Here is a 20,909-nt window from a genome sequence, read left to right as displayed (position 1 = left end):
CCTGCACCTGTATCCTACCTACCCTGCACCTGTAACCCACCTACCCTTCACCTGTAACCTACCTACCTACCCTCACCTGTAACCTACCTACCTACCCAGCACCTGTAACCTACCTACCCAGCACCTGTAACCTACCTACCCTGCCCCTGTAACCTACCTACCTACCCTGCATCTGTAACCTACCTACCTACCCTGCACCTGTAACCTACCTACCTACCTACCCTGCACCTGCAACCTACCTACCTACCTACCCTGCACCTGTAACCTACCTACCTACCCTGCACCTGTAACCTACCTACCCTGCACCTGTAACCTACCTACCTACCTACCCTGCACCTGAAACCTACCTACCTACCTACCCTGCACCTGTAACCTACCTACCTACCCTGCACCTGTAACCCACCTACCCTGCACCTGTAACCTATCTACCCTGCACCTGTAACCTACCTACCTACCCTTCACCATTAACCTCTCTCTCTCTCACCCCCCCCCCCTCTCTCTCTCTCTCTCTCTCTCTCTATCCCTCTCTCTCTCTCTCTCTCTCTATCCCCCTCTCTCTCTCTCTCTCTATCCCTCTCTCTCTCTCTCTCTATCCCCCTCTCTCTCTCTCTCCCTCTCTCTGTGGATCTCTCCCTCTCTCAGTGGATCTCCCTTGCAGATCCACTGCAAGGGAGACAGTGCAAAACAAGAAGCGCCTTGTGGTCGGACACCGATCAGTTGCCATACCAGGCGGTGCAGCAGCCAGTCAAGATGCTCTCAATGGTGCAGCTGTATAACCTTTAGAGGATCTGAGGGCCCATGTCAAATCTTTTCAGCCTCCTGAGGGGGAAGAGATGTTTTCATGCCCTTTCCACCTCTGTGTTGGTGTGTTTGGACCATGATGGGTCCTTAGTGATGTGAACACCGAGGAACTTGAAGCTCTCGACCGTCTCCACTACAGCCCCCATGTGGATTGTAGCAGCTCGGCCCTCCGTTTCCTGTAGTACAGATCAGCCTCTTTGTTTTGTCCACGATGAGGGAGAGGTTGTTGTCCTGGCACCACACAGCCATGTCTCTGACCTCCATATAGGCTGTCATGGTTATTGGTGATCAGGCCTACTACCGTTGTGTCGTCGACAAACTTTCTCTCTCTCTCTCTCTTTTTCTCGCTCACTTCCTCCAGTCCTTTAATAATATTGTCTGAGGCCCCAGCAGTAAGTACTGTTTTCCTGACGAGTAGACTCTCCCCATAACCAAACAGAAGCCCAGCCCAGCCCCCTCTCCTCCAGCCCAGCCCCCTCTCCTCCAGCCCAGCCCCCTCTCCTCCAGCCCAGCCCCCTCTCCTCCAGCCCAGCCCCCTCTCCTCCAGCCCAGCCCCCTCTCCTCCAGCCCAGCCCCCTCTCCTCCAGCCCAGCCCCCTCTCCTCCAGCCCAGCCCCCTCCCCTCCAGCCCAGCCCCCTCTCCTCCAGCCCAGCCCCCTCTCCTCCAGCCCAGCCCCCTCTCCTCCAGCCCAGCCCCCTCTCCTCCAGCCCAGCCCCCTCTCCTCCAGCCCAGCCCCCTCCCCTCCAGCCCAGCCCCCTCTCCTCCAGCCCAGCCCCCTCTCCTCCAGCCCAGCCCCCTCTCCTCCAGCCCAGCCCCCTCCCCTCCAGCCCAACCCCCTCTCCTCCAGCCCAGCCCCCTCTCCTCCAGCCCAACCCCCTCTCCTCCAGCCCAGCCCCCTCTCCTCCAGTCCAACCCCTTCTCCTTCAGCCCAGCCCCCTCTCCTCCAGCCCAGCCCCCTCTCCTCCAGTCCAACCCCTTCTCCTCCAGTCCAACCCCCTCTCCTCCAGTCCAACCCCTTCTCCTCCAGCCCAGCCCCCTTCTCCCTCAGCCCAGCCCACTCCACTCCCTTTTAAACCAGTCGAATCCAGTCCACATACCCAAGCCCATTCCAGTTCACATAACCGATTTCAGTTCAGGCCACTTCACCCAACCCATTTAAACCAATCTAATCCAGTCTAAATACTCCAGCCTAACCCAGCCAAGCCTAACTCAGCCAACCCTAACTCAGCCAAGCCTAACCCAGCCAAGCCTAACTCAGCCAAGCCTAACCCAGCCAAGCCTAACCCAGCCAAACCTAACTCAGCCAGGCCTAACCCAGCCAAACCTAACTCAGCCAAGCCTAACCCAGCCAAGCTTAACCCAGCCAAGCCTAACTCAGCCAAGCCTAACCCAGCCAAGCCTAACCCAGCCAAGCTTAACTCAGCCAAGCCTAACTCAGCCAAGCCTAACCCAGCCAAGCTTAACCCAGCCAAGCCTAACTCAGCCAAGCCTAACCCAGCCTAACCTAACCCAGCCAAGCCTAACCCAGCCAAGCCTAACCCAGCCAAGCTTAACCCAGCCAAGCCTAACCCAGCCTAACCTAACCCAGCCTAACCTAACCCAGCCAAGCCTAACCCAGCCAAGCCTAACCCAGCCAAACCTAACTCAGCCAAGCCTAACCCAGCCAAGCTTACCCCTATCCAGCTTAGCCCAGTACTGTATTGTGCCAGACCTTGCTGTCGCTTTTGCTCTAGTTGTGTCTCTGTAGTTGGGGCAGAACTGTGTGTTGTTGTCTGGGGTGGTCTGGGGTGAAGGCTAGGCTCAGTGGGTTTGGCTGGAGATGGAACGGGCCGGAGGCTGGGCTGTTGTTGGGTATAAGGCTCTATAGCGGCGCCTCTGTGAGTGCTGAGCTGCAGGCTGGGCCGTGTGTGTGTGTGTGTGTGAGATGGGGTGGGCCAACACAAGCAGCACCGGGAACGTCCCCCTCGCGTGCCCCAGCAGCAGAACAGGAAATGGGAGAGAGAGGGAGGAGTGTGTGTGTGCGTACGCGTGTATGAAAGTGAGTTAGTGAGATTGTTTGATTTAAATTTATTGAGAGAAGATAGTGGGATGTAAGTTAAATATAATATCTCACCTGCATAAAGATGTACCACCTGCTCAGACTGTGGACTGGCTGACTGACTGACTGACTGTCTGGCTGACTGACTGACTGACTGGCTGACTGACTGGCTGAGTGACTGACTGGCTGAGTGACTGGCTGACTGACTGACTGTCTGGCTGACTGGCTGAGTGACTGGCTGACTGACTGGCTGACTGACTGACTGGCTGACTGACTGTCTGGCTGACTGGCTGAGTGACTGACTGGCTGGCTGACTGGCTGAGTGACTGACTGACTGTCTGGCTGACTGACTGTCTGGCTGACTGACTGGCTGACTGACTGGCTGAGTGACTGGCTGACTGAGTGACTGGCTGACTGACTGTCTGGCTGACTGGCTGACTGTCTGGCTGAGTGACTGGCTGAGTGACTGGCTGACTGACTGACTGGCTGGCTGACTGACTGAGTGACTGACTGGCTGGCTGAGTGACTGACTGGCTGAAAGAGTGACTGGCTGACTGAGTGACTGACTGGCTGACTGAATGAGTGACTGGCTGACTGAATGAGTGACTGGCTGACTGAAAGAGTGACTGGCTGACTGAAAGAGTGACTGGGTGACTGGCTGGCTGAATGAGTGACTGGCTGAAAGAGTGACTGGCTGAACGAGTGACTGGCTGACTGAATGAGTGACGGTGACTGAAAGAGTGACTGGCTGACTGAAAGAGTGACTGAAAGAGTGACTGGCTGACTGAATGAGTGACTGGCTGACTGTCTCCTATAGTCCTAGAAGACCAAGAACACAGCTGGACTGTTTAAAGGTGTTTGTACATCATCATCACACACACTTAGATCCTCCCATCTCGGGACTGGAGGTGGGGAAAGCGTGTACAAAACACATCATTCTATCAACAAATCCTTAAACGGATTACTTGTGTAATAATAATACATTATTGCATGAGAAAAAAAGTAGAATCTTTCTCCCAAGGAGCCCAAGAAGGAATCTGTGCGCTCAGTGTTTACTAGTAGAACTGCAGCGGGTGAAGGCAGCCAAAACAAGGCGGGAGAAAGAAAGGAAGTTGAAGGAACTTTTTTCTCCCGAAAAAAGAAGAGCGCTGCTAGTTCCGTTATAACCACAGAGGACGGCGAAACGTCTACGAAAACCTGGGGAAGGTTAAAAAAAACGGTTTAAAAAAAAGTTAGTTCCGCTCTTAGCATGTTTTCACATGAAGAAATCTGTTAAAAAGCGAAGAAGAAGTTTCCCCCCCCCCAGTGCGAGGACCCTTCCAACATCAGAGGCGATGCGATGTGAGTGAGCTATGCCTTTTAGAAATGGACAGATTTTATCCAAGCGAAAACATGGCGCCTCTTTCCCCAAGTTTGGATTATTTTCCAGTCTGCTCTTCACTCTCTGTTGCCTGGAGGCATGGGGCTGGAGCCCAGCGCACGGGGACGGCGGCAGCGGGAGGAGTTGCGGGAGCCCGTGTCCCGGTAACTGTACGTGTGTTCTTGCACCAGGGTCCCGGGAATCGTGCGTGGTTAATTGCACGAACATCGGTCTGGAGCGAGGACCAGCGGCGGGGGATCTCCCACCGGGAACTAACGTCTTGTAAGTAGCCTAGTGGTTTTAACTATAGCATGTGACAATCCAAATGGGAAGCGGCGTGTGAGGTATGCCACCGCACCGCTCGGTAATTGACATAACCCGAGTGTGCCCCACGGCACTTTCCCTCCGGTGGAGGAGGGATGGGGAGTTGGTATCTCCTGTGACGTAACATTTTAATTCTGAACACTCTTGTTCAGTTGTTTGTGTAGGTCATTTGTTTGTGTGCCATTGGCTGGTGCTGAGGAAGATATTTCCGTTTCACAACAGATATGATACTCCAGAATAGACTGGCAGGCTGCCAGGCATGCTGTCATGGAAAAAGTTACGCCTCGATCCCATCGACAGTTTTATTGCATTTTGGTACACCAGAAGTAAATTCATTTCCAATGGAACGCTGCGTTGGCCTTGCAGCATTGCGTTGCAGAGTTAGTTCCATTGCGTTCTGTGTGGTGCATCAATTAGATTTTTCGAACGTGTGCCTCAAACTGTATGTGTAGACTGCCTGACGCCTCGATCACACCTACAGTGCTATTGCTCAAATTGGTATGCACAGCAATATCTGGATATGTGTGCAACAAATGTTCAACATTCACCTTCTCCTACCATTTATGTCAAGTCATCTTACGCATACAGTTTGACAACGCAAGGCGTTGGAAAGCGTTCCATTGGAAATGAACGTCATTCTGGCGTACCAAAATGCAACGACGCTGTCGCTGTGACAGAAATGGTAGCAGAAGAGGAATGTTGAACTTTTGTTGCACAATATCCAGATGATGCTGCGTACCATGTGTGATCCAACTGTTTTGAGTTGATACTTTTGTTGTGCTTTGTGGCCTTTGATGCCAATTTGAAGTGATTTACAATGTTGCAGTAGCAACCTAATAGCAATTTTGTAATGAGAGAAAGGACGTTATAATGGGGGGGGGGGGGTAGCAACAGTAGTAGTAGTAGCAACAGTAGTAGTAGTAGCAATAGTAGTAGTGGTAGTAGCAATAGTAGTAATAGTGGTAATAGTTGTAGTAGTAGTAGTAGTAGTAACAGTAGTAGTAGTAGTAGTAGTAGTAGTAACAGTAGTAGTAGTAGTAGTAGTAGTAGTAGTAGTAGTAGTAGTAGATATAGCAGTAGTAATAGTAGCAGTAGTAGTAGTAGCAGTAGTAGTAGTAGTAACAGTAGTAGTAGTAGTAACAGTAGTAGTAGTAGTAGTAGTAGTAGTAGATATAGCAGTAGTAATAGTAGCAGTAGTAGTAGTAGTAGCAGTAGTAATAGTAGCAGTAGTAGTAGTAGTAGTAGATATAGCAGTAGTAATAGTAGCAGTAGTAGTAGTAGCAGTAGTAGTAGTAGTAACAGTAGTAGTAGTAGTAGTAGTAGATATAGCAGTAGTAATAGTAGCAGTAGTAGTAGTAGCAGTAGTAGTAGTAGTAACAGTAGTAGTAGTAACAGTAGTAGTAGTAGTAGTAGATATAGCAGTAGTAATAGTAGCAGTAGTAGTAGTAGCAGTAGTAGTAGTAGTAACAGTAGTAGTAGTAATAGTAACAGTAGTAGTAGTAGTAGTAGTAGTAGTAGTAGTAGATATAGCAGTAGTAATAGTAGCAGTAGTAGTAGTAGCAGTAGTAGTAGTAGTAACAGTAGTAGTAGTAATAGTAACAGTAGTAGTAGTAGTAGTAGTAATAGTAGTAGTAGTAGTAGATATAGCAGTAGTAATAGTAGCAGTAGTAGTAGTAGCAGTAGTGGTAGTAGTAACAGTAGTAGTAGTAATAGTAACAGTAGTAGTAGTAGTAGTAGTAGTAGTAGTAGTAGTAGATATAGCAGTAGTAATAGTAGCAGTAGTAGTAGTAGCAGTAGTAGTAGTAGTAACAGTAGTAGTAGTAGTAGTAGATATAGCAGTAGTAATAGTAGCAGTAGTAGTAGTAGCAGTAGTAGTAGTAGTAACAGTAGTAGTAGTAATAGTAACAGTAGTAGTAGTAGTAGTAGTAGTAGTAGTAGATATAGCAGTAGTAATAGTAGCAGTAGTAGAAGTAGCAGTAGTAGTAGTAGTAGTAGCAGTAGTAGTAATAGCAGTAGTAGTAGTAGTAGTAGTAACAGTAGTAGTAGTAGTTGTCGCGTGTTTAATAGATATTGAGACAAATAACAAACGTTGAGAACTTGTTTTGGATACTTGGTGTTTACTCATTATATGGTGTGGGCGATCAGCCTAATGCTCCACCCATAGCGACCCTCAACAGGAAGTAGCTGCACCAGACCAAAGTGCATCACAGTCACATAGAACTCCGTTGAGCAACGTTGTAAGTTGTCCCCACGACAAATGACCAAAACAAAAATAGTTCCAAGGCAACAAGTTGGTCTCCGCGTCCTCTGTTCTCTGACTGCCCGTTCTGAGAGGCGTTACGCTTCGAACACAACTAAAGTGTCGTTGCGTTTTGGTCCACCAGAATGACATTAATTTCCAGTGAAACGCTGCGTTTTGGTCCACCAGAATGACATTCATTTCCAGTGAAACGCTGCGTTTTGGTCCACCAGAATGACATTCATTTCCAGTGAAACGCTGCGTTTGCCTTGCAGCATTGCGTTGCAGAGGCAGTTGCAGTGCGTTCGGTGTGGTGCTGGTGTAACGGATGTGAAACGGCTAGCTAGTTAGCGGCGGTGTTCGCGCTAAATAGCGTTTCAATCGGTGACGTCACTTGCTTTGAGACCTTGAAGTAGTAGTTCTCCTTGCTCTGCAAGGGCCGCGGCTTTTGTGGAGCGATGGGTAACGATGCTTTGTGGGTGATTGTTGTTGATGTGTGCAGAGGGTCTCTGGTTCGCGCCCGGGTATGGGCGAGGGGACGGTCTAAAGTTATACTGTTACACTGGATTTATGGAACGAATGCGTCAAGCTGCTGTCGGTGTGTTGGAAGCGTTCGTGCCTTAGTCTTAGAAGGTCACTATCCAAGACAGAGGTCATCAAAGGTTGTTGTTTTGAGTTTGACCCGATGGGGAGCAACCTACAAGACGGGTCAGCTCTGAAGGCAGGCGTGGAGCTTTAAACTCCAGACCGGAACATTCTGTCCTCTCGCTGCCTGCCTGAAGGAGCCGAATGTTAGCAGTTTATTTCCCCCACAAACCCCTTTACGTTTTTTACTTTTTCTCCGTTCGTTTTTAGGTTAAATCTCTTCTCAAGGCGCTGGGTTTTTCTGCAGTGAAAACTTCATGTGTTTTAAACGAACTGTTCAGGTTTTTGAAGTAAACTGCAGCATGGGGGGGAATAAGGTTTATATAGGCGCATACATAGATAGTTATGCTAATCCCTAGGCTTCTGTTTGGATATGCCTGACCTTTACTTAGCCTATGGAAATGACAGAAATTGGTCCTGTAATCTGTCTAATAATATGTTGTATGTAATTGAATAGAAAAAGGAGAAACCGTTAGAGGTCTGTAGGATTACCTGAATGTCACAGTGTGTGTGGCCGTGTTTCCATTTCATTGGCTCTGCATAAGGGGCTGGCCTTTCGCAGGGACAGCTGAGCGAAGACATGGGTTCTGCGGTGGTGAGGAGTGATACGGTCGTGTCAGAGTCCAGCCAAACTGGACAGGAGCGTTAAATGCATCAAGCGAAGCAAACCCCGCTGTCCTCCTGACAAACGTCACGGTAGAAAATATACCATTTCTGTGGCTGGAGAGGAACAGCCATTCCAGCACCACGGCCTTTAGGAGACATAGAGTTACCATGACATGAGTTGTGATTCTAATTCATTCTCATCCTCTGACTGGACCTGTCACAGGGTTCCAAGCTGACCTAGGTCATAATCACCAGTCTTCTGTTATGGACCTGTCACAGGGTTCCAAGCTGACCTAGGTCATAATCACCAGTCTTCTGTTATGGAACTGTCACAGGGTTCCAAGCTGACCTAGGTCATAATCACCAGTCTTCTGTTATGGACCTGTCACAGGGTTCCAAGCTGACCTAGGTCATAATCACCAGTCTTCTGTTATGGACCTGTCACAGGGCTCCAAGCTGACCTAGGTCATAATCACCAGTCTTCTGTTATGGACCTGTCACAGGGTTCCAAGCTGACCTAGGTCATAATCACCAGTCTTCTGTTATGGACCTGTCACAGGGTTCCAAGCTGACCTAGGTCATAATCACCAGTCTTCTGTTATGGAACTGTCACAGGGTTCCAAGCTGACCTAGGTCATAATCACCAGTCTTCTGTTATGGACCTGTCACAGGGTTCCAAGCTGACCTAGGTCAATATCACCAGTCTTCTGTTATGGAACTGTCACAGGGTTCCAAGCTGACCTAGGTCATAATCACCAGTCTTCTGTTATGGACCTGTCACAGGGTTCCAAGCTGACCTAGGTCATAATCACCAGTCTTCTGTTATGGACCTGTCACAGGGTTCCAAGCTGACCTAGGTCATAATCACCAGTCTTCTGTTATGGAACTGTCACAGGGTTCCAAGCTGACCTAGGTCATAATCACCAGTCTTCTGTTATGGACCTGTCACAGGGTTCCAAGCTGACCTAGGTCAATATCACCAGTCTTCTGTTATGGAACTGTCACAGGGTTCCAAGCTGACCTAGGTCATAATCACCAGTCTTCTGTTATGGACCTGTCACAGGGTTCCAAGCTGACCTAGGTCATAATCACCAGTATTCTGTTATGGACCTGTCACAGGGTTCCAAGCTGACCTAGGTCATAATCACCAGTCTTCTGTTATGGACCTGTCACAGGGTTCCAAGCTGACCTAGGTCATAATCACCAGTCTTCTGTTATGGACCTGTCACAGGGTTCCAAGCTGACCTAGGTCATAATCACCAGTCTTCTGTTATGGACCTGTCACAGGGTTCCAAGCTGACCTAGGTCATAATCACCAGTCTTCTGTTATGGACCTGTCACAGGGTTCCAAGCTGACCTAGGTCATAATCACCAGTCTTCTGTTATGGACCTGTCACAGGGTTCCAAGCTGACCTAGGTCATAATCACCAGTCTTCTGTTATGGACCTGTCACAGGGTTCCAAGCTGACCTAGGTCATAATCACCAGTCTTCTGTTATGGACCTGTCACAGGGTTCCAAGCTGACCTAGGTCATAATCACCAGTCTTCTGTTATGGACCTGTCACAGGGTTCCAAGCTGACCTAGGTCATAATCACCAGTCTTCTGTTATGGACCTGTCACAGGGTTCCAAGCTGACCTAGGTCATAATCACCAGTCTTCTGTTATGGAACTGTCACAGGGTTCCAAGCTGACCTAGGTCATAATCACCAGTCTTCTGTTATGGACCTGTCACAGGGTTCCAAGCTGACCTAGGTCAATATCACCAGTCTTCTGTTATGGACCTGTCACAGGGTTCCAAGCTGACCTAGGTCAATATCACCAGTCTTCTGTTATGGACCTGTCACAGGGTTCCAAGCTGACCTAGGTCAATATCACCAGTCTTCTGTTATGGACCTGTCACAGGGTTCCAAGCTGACCTAGGTCATAATCACCAGTCTTCTGTTATGGACCTGTCACAGGGTTCCAAGCTGACCTAGGTCATAATCACCAGTCTTCTGTTATGGACCTGTCACAGGGTTCCAAGCTGACCTAGGTCATAATCACCAGTCTTCTGTTATGGACCTGTCACAGGGTTCCAAGCTGACCTAGGTCATAATCACCAGTCTTCTGTTATGGACCTGTCACAGGGTTCCAAGCTGACCTAGGTCAATATCACCAGTCTTCTGTTATGGACCTGTCACAGGGTTCCAAGCTGACCTAGGTCAATATCACCAGTCTTCTGTTATGGACCTGTCACAGGGTTCCAAGCTGACCTAGGTCATAATCACCAGTCTTCTGTTATGGAACTGTCACAGGGTTCCAAGCTGACCTAGGTCATAATCACCAGTCTTCTGTTATGGACCTGTCACAGGGTTCCAAGCTGACCTAGGTCATAATCACCAGTCTTCTGTTATGGACCTGTCAGAGTAGGAGTACTGATCTAGGATCAGTTTAGCCATTTTAATCAATAGGAGTATTATGGACAGAGACGTGTGTAAAAGTGTGATCTGAGCTCAGGGGTTCATAATGTCTGGACTGAGAGATACAGTGAGATACAGAGGGGAGGTGCTGAAGGCTGTTTGATGAAGGCACAGGTCTATTCTTCACTTCTACACACATTATATCCCACATCTCCAGGGTAGGTGAAGTTTGGATGATTCTGATGTTGCACACACACACACACACACACACACACACACACACACACACACACACACACACACACACACACACACACACACACACACACACAGTAGCTGTAAACACACACATCTCCATTTTCCTGGCTACGGTACTGTTTTGCTTTGTGTCGTTACCAGGACAACCACGCAGCAACTATCACACCCCGGACCAGCCCAGGAGAAGTACAACTGTACACACACACACACACACACACACACACACACACACACACACACACACACACACACACACACACACACACACACACACACACACACACACACACACACACACACACACACACACACACACACACACACACACACACACACACACACACACACAGCAGGAGATGTTGTCTTATAAACCAGAGTATTTACAGAGTAGTTAGCTCTGGCAGTACACCTCGTCTCTTCAGAAGTCTAACAGATGTCATGTATAGGGACTACTGTCTCTCTCCCTCACCCCCCTCTCTCTCTCCCTCATCCCCCTCTCTCTCTCTCCCTCATCCCCCCCTCTCTCTCTCTCATCCCTCTCTTTCTCTCTCCCTCATCCCCCCTCTCTCTCTCTCCCTCATCCCTCTCTCTCTCTCCCTCACCCCCTCTCTCTCCCTCATCCCCTCCCCCTCTCTCTCTCTCCCTCACCCCCTCTCTCTCTCCCTCCCCCCTCTCTCTCTCCCTCATCCCCCTCTCTCTCTCCCTCATCCCCCTCTCTCTCTCTCATCATCCCTCTCTTTCTCTCTCCCTCATCCCCCCGCTCTCTCTCTCATCCCTCTCTCTCTCTCCCTCATCCCCCCTCTCTCTCTCTCTCTCTCTCTCTCATCCCTCTCTTCCTCTCCCCCTCATCCCCCTCTCTCTCTCTCCCTCACCCCCTCTCTCTCCCTCATTCCCCTCCCCTCTCTCTCTCTCCCTCACCCCCTCTCTCTCTCCCTCACCCCCTCTCTCTCTCCCTCATCCCCCTCTCTCTCTCTCCCTCATCCCCCTCTCTCTCTCTCTCATCCCTCTCTTTCTCTCTCCCTCATCCCCCGCTCTCTCTCTCATCCCTCTCTCTCTCTCCCTCATCCCCCCCCCCCTCTCTCTCTCTCTCTCATCCCTCTCTTTCTCTCTCCCTCATCCCCCTCTCTCTCTCTCCCTCATCCCTGTCTCTCTCCCTCATCCCTATCTCTCTCTCCCTCATCCCTCTCTCTCTCTCCCTCACCCCCTCTCTCTCCCTCATTCCCCTCCCCCTCTCTCCCTCACCCCCCTCTCTCTCCCTCACCCCCTCCTCTCTCTCCCTCATCCCCCTCCCCCTCTCTCTCTCTCTCCCTCATCCCCCCCTCTCTCTCTCCCTCAACCCCCTCTCTCTCATCCCTCTCTTTCTCTCATCCCTCTTCCTCCGTCTATTCCCACTATTCTTCTTTTTTCCTATTTTCCTCTTCCTCACTCCTCCTCATCCTCTTTTGTTCTCTCTCTCTTCCCCTCTCCATCTTGGTTGCGGTCTTTCTCTCCCTCTAGCCTCTTCTCCCCCCCTCTCTCTCTCCCTCTCCTTCCTCCAGTGTATCCTCATCCCTCCATCTCCTGATAGCGTAAATGTTCAGGCCAAAGAAACAAGTCATACTTTTTTCTTCATTTTTCTTTCTTTTTCTTTCTTTCTTTCTTTCTTTCTTTCTTTCTTTCTTTCTTTCTTTCTTTCTTTCTTTCTTTCTTTCTTTCTTTCTTTCTTTCTTTCTTTCTTTCTTTCTTTCTTTCTTTCTTTCCTCCATTTTTTTAACAAGCTGGGAAAGACTGAATCCACAGGCCATATGCCAGGAGGTTTGTTTTGTTACCGTGACGACGGCAACTGATGACATCACTCACGGAAGTACAGGCATTCCACAAGGCAGTAAATAAAGGGGGGGAGGGGAAAGAAGGGGGGAGAAAGAGAGAGAAGGGGGAGAGGTAGAGTGCGTTTAGAGAACAGAAAAAAGAGGGGAGGAAGAGTGTGGGGGACGAAGGGGGCACATATTGAGCCTTTTCGATGCGACAGACCTCATAACTAACCACTAAACCATCAAGATGCTAGAACACTGTCTAGCCCATTGACCCTTCACTGTCACTACAGTATGTCATTATGCCATTACAGACATGACCCTTCACTGTCACTACAGTATGTCATTACAGACATGACCCTTCACTGTCACTACAACATTACAGTGGACATAACACCACAGACAGCTCCAGCACTAGTGTGTGTCTGTAATGGTTAACTGGTGCTAGTTAAACAGAATAATCTGGGTTCATCATTTACCGACTCAGTGTAGACATTTCTCTCTGTGTGTGTGTGTGTGTGTGTGTGTGTGTGAGATAATCTTTGACTCTGAGCTCTCTTACACACAAACACAAAGCAGATGTTTTACTATACTTGTGGGGACCTAAAATGTATTTCCATTCAAGATCCTATTTACCTTTACCCCTAACTGTAAACCTAACCGTAATGGTAACCCCTAACCGTAAACCTAACCGTAATGGTAACCCCTAACTGTAAACCTAACCGTAATGGTAACCCCTAAACGTAATGGTAACCCCTAACTGTAAACCTAACCGTAATGGTAACCCCTAACTGTAAACCTAACCGTAATGGTAACCCTTAACCGTAAACCTAACCGTAATGGTAACCCCTAACTGTAAACCTAACCGTAATGGTAACCCCTAACCGTAATGGTAACCCCTAACCGTAATGGTAACCCCTAACTGTAAACTTAACCGTAATGGTAACCCCTAACTGTAAACTTAACCGTAATGGTAACCCCTAACTGTAAACTTAACCGTAACGGTAACCCCTAACTGTAAACTTAATCGTAATTGTAACCCCTAACCGTAATTGTAACCTCTAACTGTAAACCTAACCGTAATTGTAACCCCGAACCGTAATTGTAACCCCTAACCGTAATTGTAACCCCTAACTGTAAACCTAACCGTAATGGTAACCCCTAACTGTAAACTTAACCGTAATGGTAACCCCTAACCGTAATGGTAACCCCTAACTGTAAACCTAACCGTAATTGTAACCTCTAACTGTAAACCTAACCGTAATTGTAACCCCTAACCGTAATGGTAACCCCTAACTGTAAACCTAACCGTAATGGTAACCCCTAACTGTAAACCTAACCGTAATTGTAACCCCTAACCGTAAACCTAACTGTAATTGTAACCCCTAACTGTAAACCTAACTGTAATTGTAACCCCTAACTGTAAACCTAACCGTAATTATAACCCCTAACTGTAAACCTAACCGTAATTGTAACCCCTAACTGTAAACCTAACCGTAATTATAACCCCTAACTGTAAACCTAACCGTAATTATAACCCCTAACTGTAAACCTAACCGTAATTGTAACCCCTAACTGTAAACCTAACCGTAATTGTTACCCCTAACTGTAAACCTATGTCACGACTTCCGCTGAAGTTGGCTCTCCTGCCCGTTCAGGCGATGCTCGGCGGTCGTCGTCACCGTCCTACTAGCCACTACCGATCCCTTTTTCGTGTATCTGTTGGTTTTGTTTAATTGGTTTCACCTGTGTGTTGTTTAGTTAATTAGTGTCTGTATTTAATGTAGGTTGTCCCGCCTTTGTTTTGTGCGGGATTGTTTATTTTGTCATTCGTTTTGTCTGTCTGTGTTTGTTGTTTCTTATTCTCCGGTTAGTCTTTATCCTGTGTTGGATAAATTCACCCTGTGTGTATTTGGGTTGACCGTTGTTTATTTTGTTCACCGGAGAATAAAACTTTATATCGCCATCTGCTCTCTGCGCCTGATTCCACCCACCTTGATTAGACGTGACAACCTAACTGTAATTGTTACCCCTAACTGTAATTGTAACCCCTAACTGTAAACCTAACCACTAAGCCTAAAATAGCTATTGTCTTCATGTGGACATGTCCCCATGATGGAGAATTTCCATAGTAATACACACACACACACACACACACACACACACACACACACACACACACACACACACACACACACACACACACACACACACACACACACACACACACACACACACACACACACACACACATATATATATATTTATGGATATTTCATTCCTTTTTCCCATGCATGTATAATTAGCTACAGCTATTTCTAAACCAGAGACTCCACACTAATCCACACTCCTCTAGAGCTACATCAGACCCCTAGTCAGCGGAGTGTGTGTGTTGTCCCTGGCACAATTAGGCCCTCTCTGTGCTGCTAACCTCAACCTCATGAGCTCAGAGACTGGACTTTAGCCACAACAGGAGGGGGGTGAGAGGGATGGTGGGGGGAGACGGGGAGGGTGGGGGGCGAGAGGAAGGTGGGGGAGACGGGGAGGGTGTGGGGGCGAGAGGGAGGGTGGGGGGAGACCGGGGGTGAGAATGAGGGAGGGGGAAACGGGGAGGGTGGGGGGAGCAAGAGGGGAGGTGGGGGAGACAAGGTGGGGGGGGAGACAGGGAGGGAGAGAGAGGGTGAGGAAAATAAGTGTGGTAGAAGAGTGAGTGAGCGGAGAGGGAATCAGAAGAGGAGGGAATAAGTTATAGGTGGAATGAAAGAGAGAGAGGACAGGTGGATGGAGAGACGTGGTTTGAGTTGGGATGACTTGTTGGTGGTAAACTACAAAGGCCCCTTTGCCTGTTTCACTTGGAGAGAGTCAGAGAGGGAGGACAGGGGGAGAGACTCTTCACAGCTCACCACAGAGTAAATGTATGCCAACCAGACTGGACTGAAAAAACAAGTCTCTCTCTCTCTCCTCTCCCACCATCTCTCTCTCTCCCTCTTCTCCCACCATCTCTCTCCCTCCTCTCCCACCATCTCTCTCTCTCCCTCCTCTCCCACCATCTCTCTCTCTCCCTCCTCTCCCACCATCTCTTTCTCTCCCACCATCTCTCTCTCTCCCTCTTCTCCCACCATCTCTCTCCCTCCTCTCCCACCATCTCTCTCTCTCCCTCCTCTCCCACCATCTCTCTCTCTCCCTCCTCCCACCATCTCTCTCTCTCCCACCATCTCTCTCCCTCCTCTCCTACCATCTCTCTTTCTCCCAACAAAGTGTCTCTCCCTCCTCTCCCACCATCTCTCTCTCTCCCAACAAAGTCTCTCTCCCTCCTCTCCCACCATCTCTCTCCCTCCTCTCCCACCATCTCCATCTCTCCTCTCTTCATTCTCCACTCTGTGACTCTTCTCTTCCTTCTCTCCTCTCTGCTGTCAGAGATGGAGAGAAATGGAGAGAGATTTGTAGAGAGATGAAGAGGGTAATAATTTGATTTGGTTCTGTAATTAGAAGAGCACATTCAGGGCCAAGAGACTGGAGAGAAAGAGAGAGGAGAGGAGGAGGGGAGAGAGAGAGAGACTACTGGAGTGTGTGGAGTGGGAGAAAGAGAGAGGAGAGGAGGAGAGGAGAGAGAGAGACTACTGGAGTGTGTGGAGAGAGAGAAAGAGAGAGGAGAGGACTGTGTGGAGAGAGAGAAAGAGATCGAGGAGAGGACTGTGTGGAGAGAGAGAAAGAGATCGAGGAGAGGACTGTATGGAGAGAGAGAAAGAGAGAGGAGAGGACTGTGTGGAGAGAGAGAAAGAGATCGAGGAGAGGACTGTATGGAGAGAGAGAAAGAGAGGAGAGGACTGTGTGGTGAGAGAGAAAGAGATTGAGGAGAGGAGGAGGGGAGAGAGAAAGAGATTGAGGAGAGGACTGTGTGGAGAGAGAGAAAGAGATCGAGGAGAGGACTGTATGGAGAGAGAGAAAGAGAGAGGAGAGGACTGTGTGGTGAGAGAGAAAGAGATTGAGGAGAGGAGGAGGGGAGAGAGAGAAAGAGATTGAGGAGAGGACTGTGTGGAGAGAGAGAAAGAGATCGAGGAGAGGACTGTGTGGAGAGAGAGAAAGAGAGAGGAGAGGACTGTGTGGAGAGAGAGAAAGAGAGAGGAGAGGAGGAGGGGAGAGAGAGAAAGAGATCGAGGCGAGGACTGTATGGAGAGAGAGAAAGAGAGAGGAGAGGACTGTGTGGTGAGAGAGAAAGAGATTGAGGAGAGGAGGAGGGGAGAGAGAGAAAGAGATTGAGGAGAGGACTGTGTGGAGAGAGAGAAAGAGATCGAGGAGAGGACTGTGTGGAGAGAGAGAAAGAGATCGAGGAGAGGACTGTGTGGAGAGAGAGAAAGAGATCGAGGAGAGGACTGTATGGAGAGAGAGAAAGAGAGAGGAGAGGACTGTGTGGAGAGAGAGAGAAAGAGATTGAGGAGAGGAGGAGGGGAGAGAGAGAAAGAGATCGAGGAGAGGACTGTGTGGAGAGAGAGAAAGAGAGAGGAGAGGACTGTGTGGAGAGAGAGGAGAGGACTGTGTGGTGAGAGAGAAAGAGAGAGGAGAGGACTGTGTGGAGAGAGAGAAAGAGATCGAGGAGAGGACTGTGTGGAGAGAGAGAAAGAGATCGAGGAGAGGACTGTATGGAGAGAGAGAAAGAGATCGAGGAGAGGACTGTATGGAGAGAGAGAAAGAGAGAGGAGAGGACTGTGTGGAGAGAGAGAAAGAGATCGAGGAGAGGACTGTGTGGAGAGAGAGAAAGAGATCGAGGAGAGGACTGTGTGGAGAGAGAGAAAGAGATCGAGGAGAGGACTGTATGGAGAGAGAGAAAGAGAGAGGAGAGGACTGTGTGGTGAGAGAGAAAGAGATCGAGAAGAGGACTGTGTGGAGAGAGAGAAAGAGATCGAGGAGAGGACTGTGTGGAGAGAGAGAAAGAGAGAGGAGAGGACTGTGTGGAGAGAGAGAAAGAGATTGAGGAGAGGACTGTATGGAGAGAGAGAAAGAGAGAGGAGAGGACTGTGTGGAGAGAGAGAAAGAGATCGAGGAGAGGACTGTGTGGAGAGAGAGAAAGAGATCGAGGAGAGGACTGTGTGGAGAGAGAGAAAGAGAGAGGAGAGGACTGTGTGGTGAGAGAGAAAGAGAGGAGAGGACTGTGTGGAGAGAGAGAAAGAGAGAGGAGAGGACTGTGTGGAGAGAGAGAAAGAGATCGAGGAGAGGACTGTGTGGAGAGAGAGAAAGAGATCGAGGAGAGGACTGTTTGGAGAGAGAGAAAGAGAGAGGAGAGGACTGTGTGGTGAGAGAGAAAGAGATCGAGGAGAGGACTGTTTGGAGAGAGAGAAAGAGAGAGGAGAGGACTGTATGGAGAGAAAGAGATCGAGGAGAGGACTGTGTGGTGAGAGAGAAAGAGAGGAGAGGACTGTGTGGAGAGAGAGAAAGAGAGAGGAGAGGACTGTGTGGAGAGAGAGAAAGAGAGAGGAGAGGACTGTGTGGTGAGAGAGAAAGAGATTGAGGAGAGGACTGTGTGGAGAGAGAGAAAGAGAGAGGAGAGGACTGTGTGGTGAGAGAGAAAGAGAGGAGAGGACTGTGTGGAGAGAGAGAAAGAGAGAGGAGAGGACTGTGTGGTGAGAGAGAAAGAGATTGAGGAGAGGAGGAGGGGAGAGAGAGAAAGAGATCGAGGAGAGGACTGTGTGGAGAGAGAGAAAGAGAGAGGAGAGGACTGTGTGGAGAGAGAGAAAGAGAGAGGAGAGGACTGTGTGGAGAGAGAGAAAGAGAGAGGAGAGGAGGAGGGGAGAGAGAGAAAGAGATCGAGGAGAGGACTGTGTGGTGAGAGAGAAAGAGAGAGGAGAGGACTGTATGGAGAGAGAGAAAGAGAGAGGAGAGGACTGTATGGAGAGAGAGAAAGAGAGAGGAGAGGACTGTATGGAGAGAGAGAAAGAGAGAGGAGAGGAGGAGGGGAGAGAGAGAAAGAGAGAGGAGAGGAGGAGGGGAGAGAGAGAAAGAGAGAGGAGAGGACTGTGTGGAGAGAGAGAAAGAGAGAGGAGAGGAGGAGGGGAGAGAGGGAGAGGAAAAAAGGAGGAACGGTGGAGAGATCGAAAGTGTGTGTGAAATCACTGCTCACAGCAGCTCTCCTGCCAGCTGGACTCCAGACAGCCTGAGCAGCAGAATGGACAGAATGTTCTAAAGACGAGAGGAAGACATGGACTGACCCGCCCTGCGGAGCCCAGCCAATCGCCTTCTTCCACACTCCTCCTTTCCTCCCTACCTCCTTCCTTCCCCCTCCCTCGCTCCCTGTCCGTCCTATGAAGGGCGAAGTACACGTCCCCAGGGGCCATGTAGAAGAGGGCTCCCCGTCCTGGGCAGGGAGAGCAGACTGGCTGGCCACTGTGGCAGGAGCTTCGTGATGGAACTGATAGGGGCGACCTGTCTAGAGTAGAGGCACTGCACAGTGGGTGGGGGGGATTGTTCTCCGTCGCGGGGCCTTACGGTTCTCCCCTGGGTCTCTCCTTCTCCAGCTCTGGCTGATCTTCACACTGCTTTGAGTCTCAAACATAAACAAAACTTGGAGGGAGGGGAGTGCCTCTACTCTGGGGGAGGGAGGGAGAGAGAGAGATTTGCACATTGTAAAAACACTGTATATATATATATATAATACGACATTTGTAATGTCTTTATTGTTTTGAAACTTCTGTATGTGTGATGTCTACTGTTAATTTTTATTGTTTATTTCACTTTATATATTATATACCTCACTTGCTTTGGCAATGTTAACACATGTTTCCCATGCCAATAAAGCCCCTTGAATTGAATTGAATTGAGAGAGGGGGAGAGAGAGCTCTCCATTCATCATCAAATTCAAAACTATTAGATCAAAAAAAGAAGTTTGCTATAAACAGCTTGACATGAGAACCCATATTGAGGATTCATCTGCTCTCCCTCCCTCTCCCTCTCTCTTGCTCTCTGCTCTCCCTCCCTCTCCCTCTCTCTCTCTCGCTCTCTCCCCTCCTCCTGTCCCCTCTCTTTCTCGCACTCCACACACTCCAGTAGTCTCGCTCTCTCTCCCTCCCTCTCCCTCTCTCTCTGCTCTCCCTCCCCTCCCTCTCCCTCTCTCTGCTCCCTCCCTCTCTCTCTCTCTCTCTCTCTCGCTGCTCTCTCTCGCGCTCTCTCTCTCTCTCTCTCTGCTTTCTCTGCTTTCTCTGCTCTCTCTCTGCTCTCTCTCTCTGCTCTCCACTATCTCTCTCCACTTTCTATCTCTTTCTCCACTTTCTCTCCACTTTCTCCACTTTCTCTCCACTTTCTCTCTCTCTCCACTTTCTCTCTCTCCACTTTCTCTCTCTCCACTTTCTCTCTCTTTCTCTCTCTCCTCTTTCTCTCTCTCTCCACTTTCTCTCTCTCTCCACTTACTTTCTCTCCACTTTCTCTCTCTCCACTTTCTCTCTTTCTCCACTTTCTCTCTCTCTCCACTTTCTATCTCTCTCCACTTTCTATCTCTCTCCACTTTATCTCTCTCCACTTTCTCTCTCCACTTTCTCTTTCCACTTTCTCTCTCCATTTTATTTCTCTCTCTCTCTCCACTTTCTCTCTCTCTTTCTCTCTCTCCACTTTATCTCTCTCCACTTTCTCTCTCCACTTTCTCTCTCTCCACTTTCTCTCTCTCCACTTTCTATCTCTCCACTTTCTCTCTCTCTCTCTCCACTTTCTTTCTCCACTTTCTATCTCTCTCCACTTTCTCTTTCTCTCTCTCCACTTTCTCTCTCTCCATGTTCTCTCTCCACTTTCTCTCTCTCTCTCCACTTTCTCTCTCTCTCTCCACTTTCTCTCTCTCTCCACTTTCTCTCTCTCTCCACTTTTTCTCTCTCTGTCCACTTTCTCTCTCCACTTTCTCTCTCCACTTTCTCTCTCTCTCCACTTTCCCTCTCTCCACTTTCTCTCTCTCTCCACTTTCTCTCTCCACTTTCTCTCTCTCTCTCTCTCTCTCTCTCTCTTTCTCTCTCTCCACTTTCTCTCTCCACTTTCTCTCTCTCTCTCTCTCTCTCTCTCTCTCTACTTTCTCTATCTCTCCACTTTCTCTCTCTCTCCACTTTCTATCTCTCTCTCTTTCTCTCTCTCTTTCTCTCCACTTTCTATCTCTCTGTCCACTTTCTATCTCTCTCTCTTTCTCTCTCTTTCCACTTTCTCTCTCTCTTTCTCTCTCTCCACTTTCTCTCCACTTTCTTTCTCTCTCTCTCTCTCTCTCTCCACTTTCTATCTCTCTCCACTTTCTCTCTCTCCACTTTCTCTCTCTCTCTCCACATTTTCTCTCCTCACTTTCTCTCTCTCTCCACTTTCTCTCTCTCTCCACTTTCTCTCTCTCTCTCTCCACATTCTCTCTCTCCACTTTCTCTCTCTCCACTTTCTATCTCTCTCCACTTTCTCTCTCTCCACTTTCTCTCTCCACTTTCTCTCTCCACTTTC

At 49.0% G+C, this 20,909-nt stretch overlaps 1 protein-coding gene across 1 annotated transcript in view; it reads left to right on the top strand.

The window, feature by feature from the left end:
• Positions 1–3,985: 3,985 nt before the first annotated feature.
• The window catches only part of LOC135528248 (polycystin-1-like), a 143,441-nt gene continuing 126,517 nt past the window's right edge, over positions 3,986–20,909 (top strand). Inside the window, exon 1 of the mRNA XM_064957204.1 lies at positions 3,986–4,481. Within this exon, the coding sequence (XP_064813276.1) occupies positions 4,192–4,481 (290 nt within the window). The 5' untranslated portion in view covers positions 3,986–4,191. The remainder of the gene's footprint in view (positions 4,482–20,909) is intronic.

The sequence above is a fragment of the Oncorhynchus masou genome, chromosome 5 (assembly GCF_036934945.1).
Source record: "Oncorhynchus masou masou isolate Uvic2021 chromosome 5, UVic_Omas_1.1, whole genome shotgun sequence".
Taxonomy (NCBI): domain Eukaryota; kingdom Metazoa; phylum Chordata; class Actinopteri; order Salmoniformes; family Salmonidae; genus Oncorhynchus; species Oncorhynchus masou.
The sequence above is the reverse complement of the archived record's forward strand: the minus strand, read 5'-3'. Positions and strand labels throughout refer to the sequence as shown.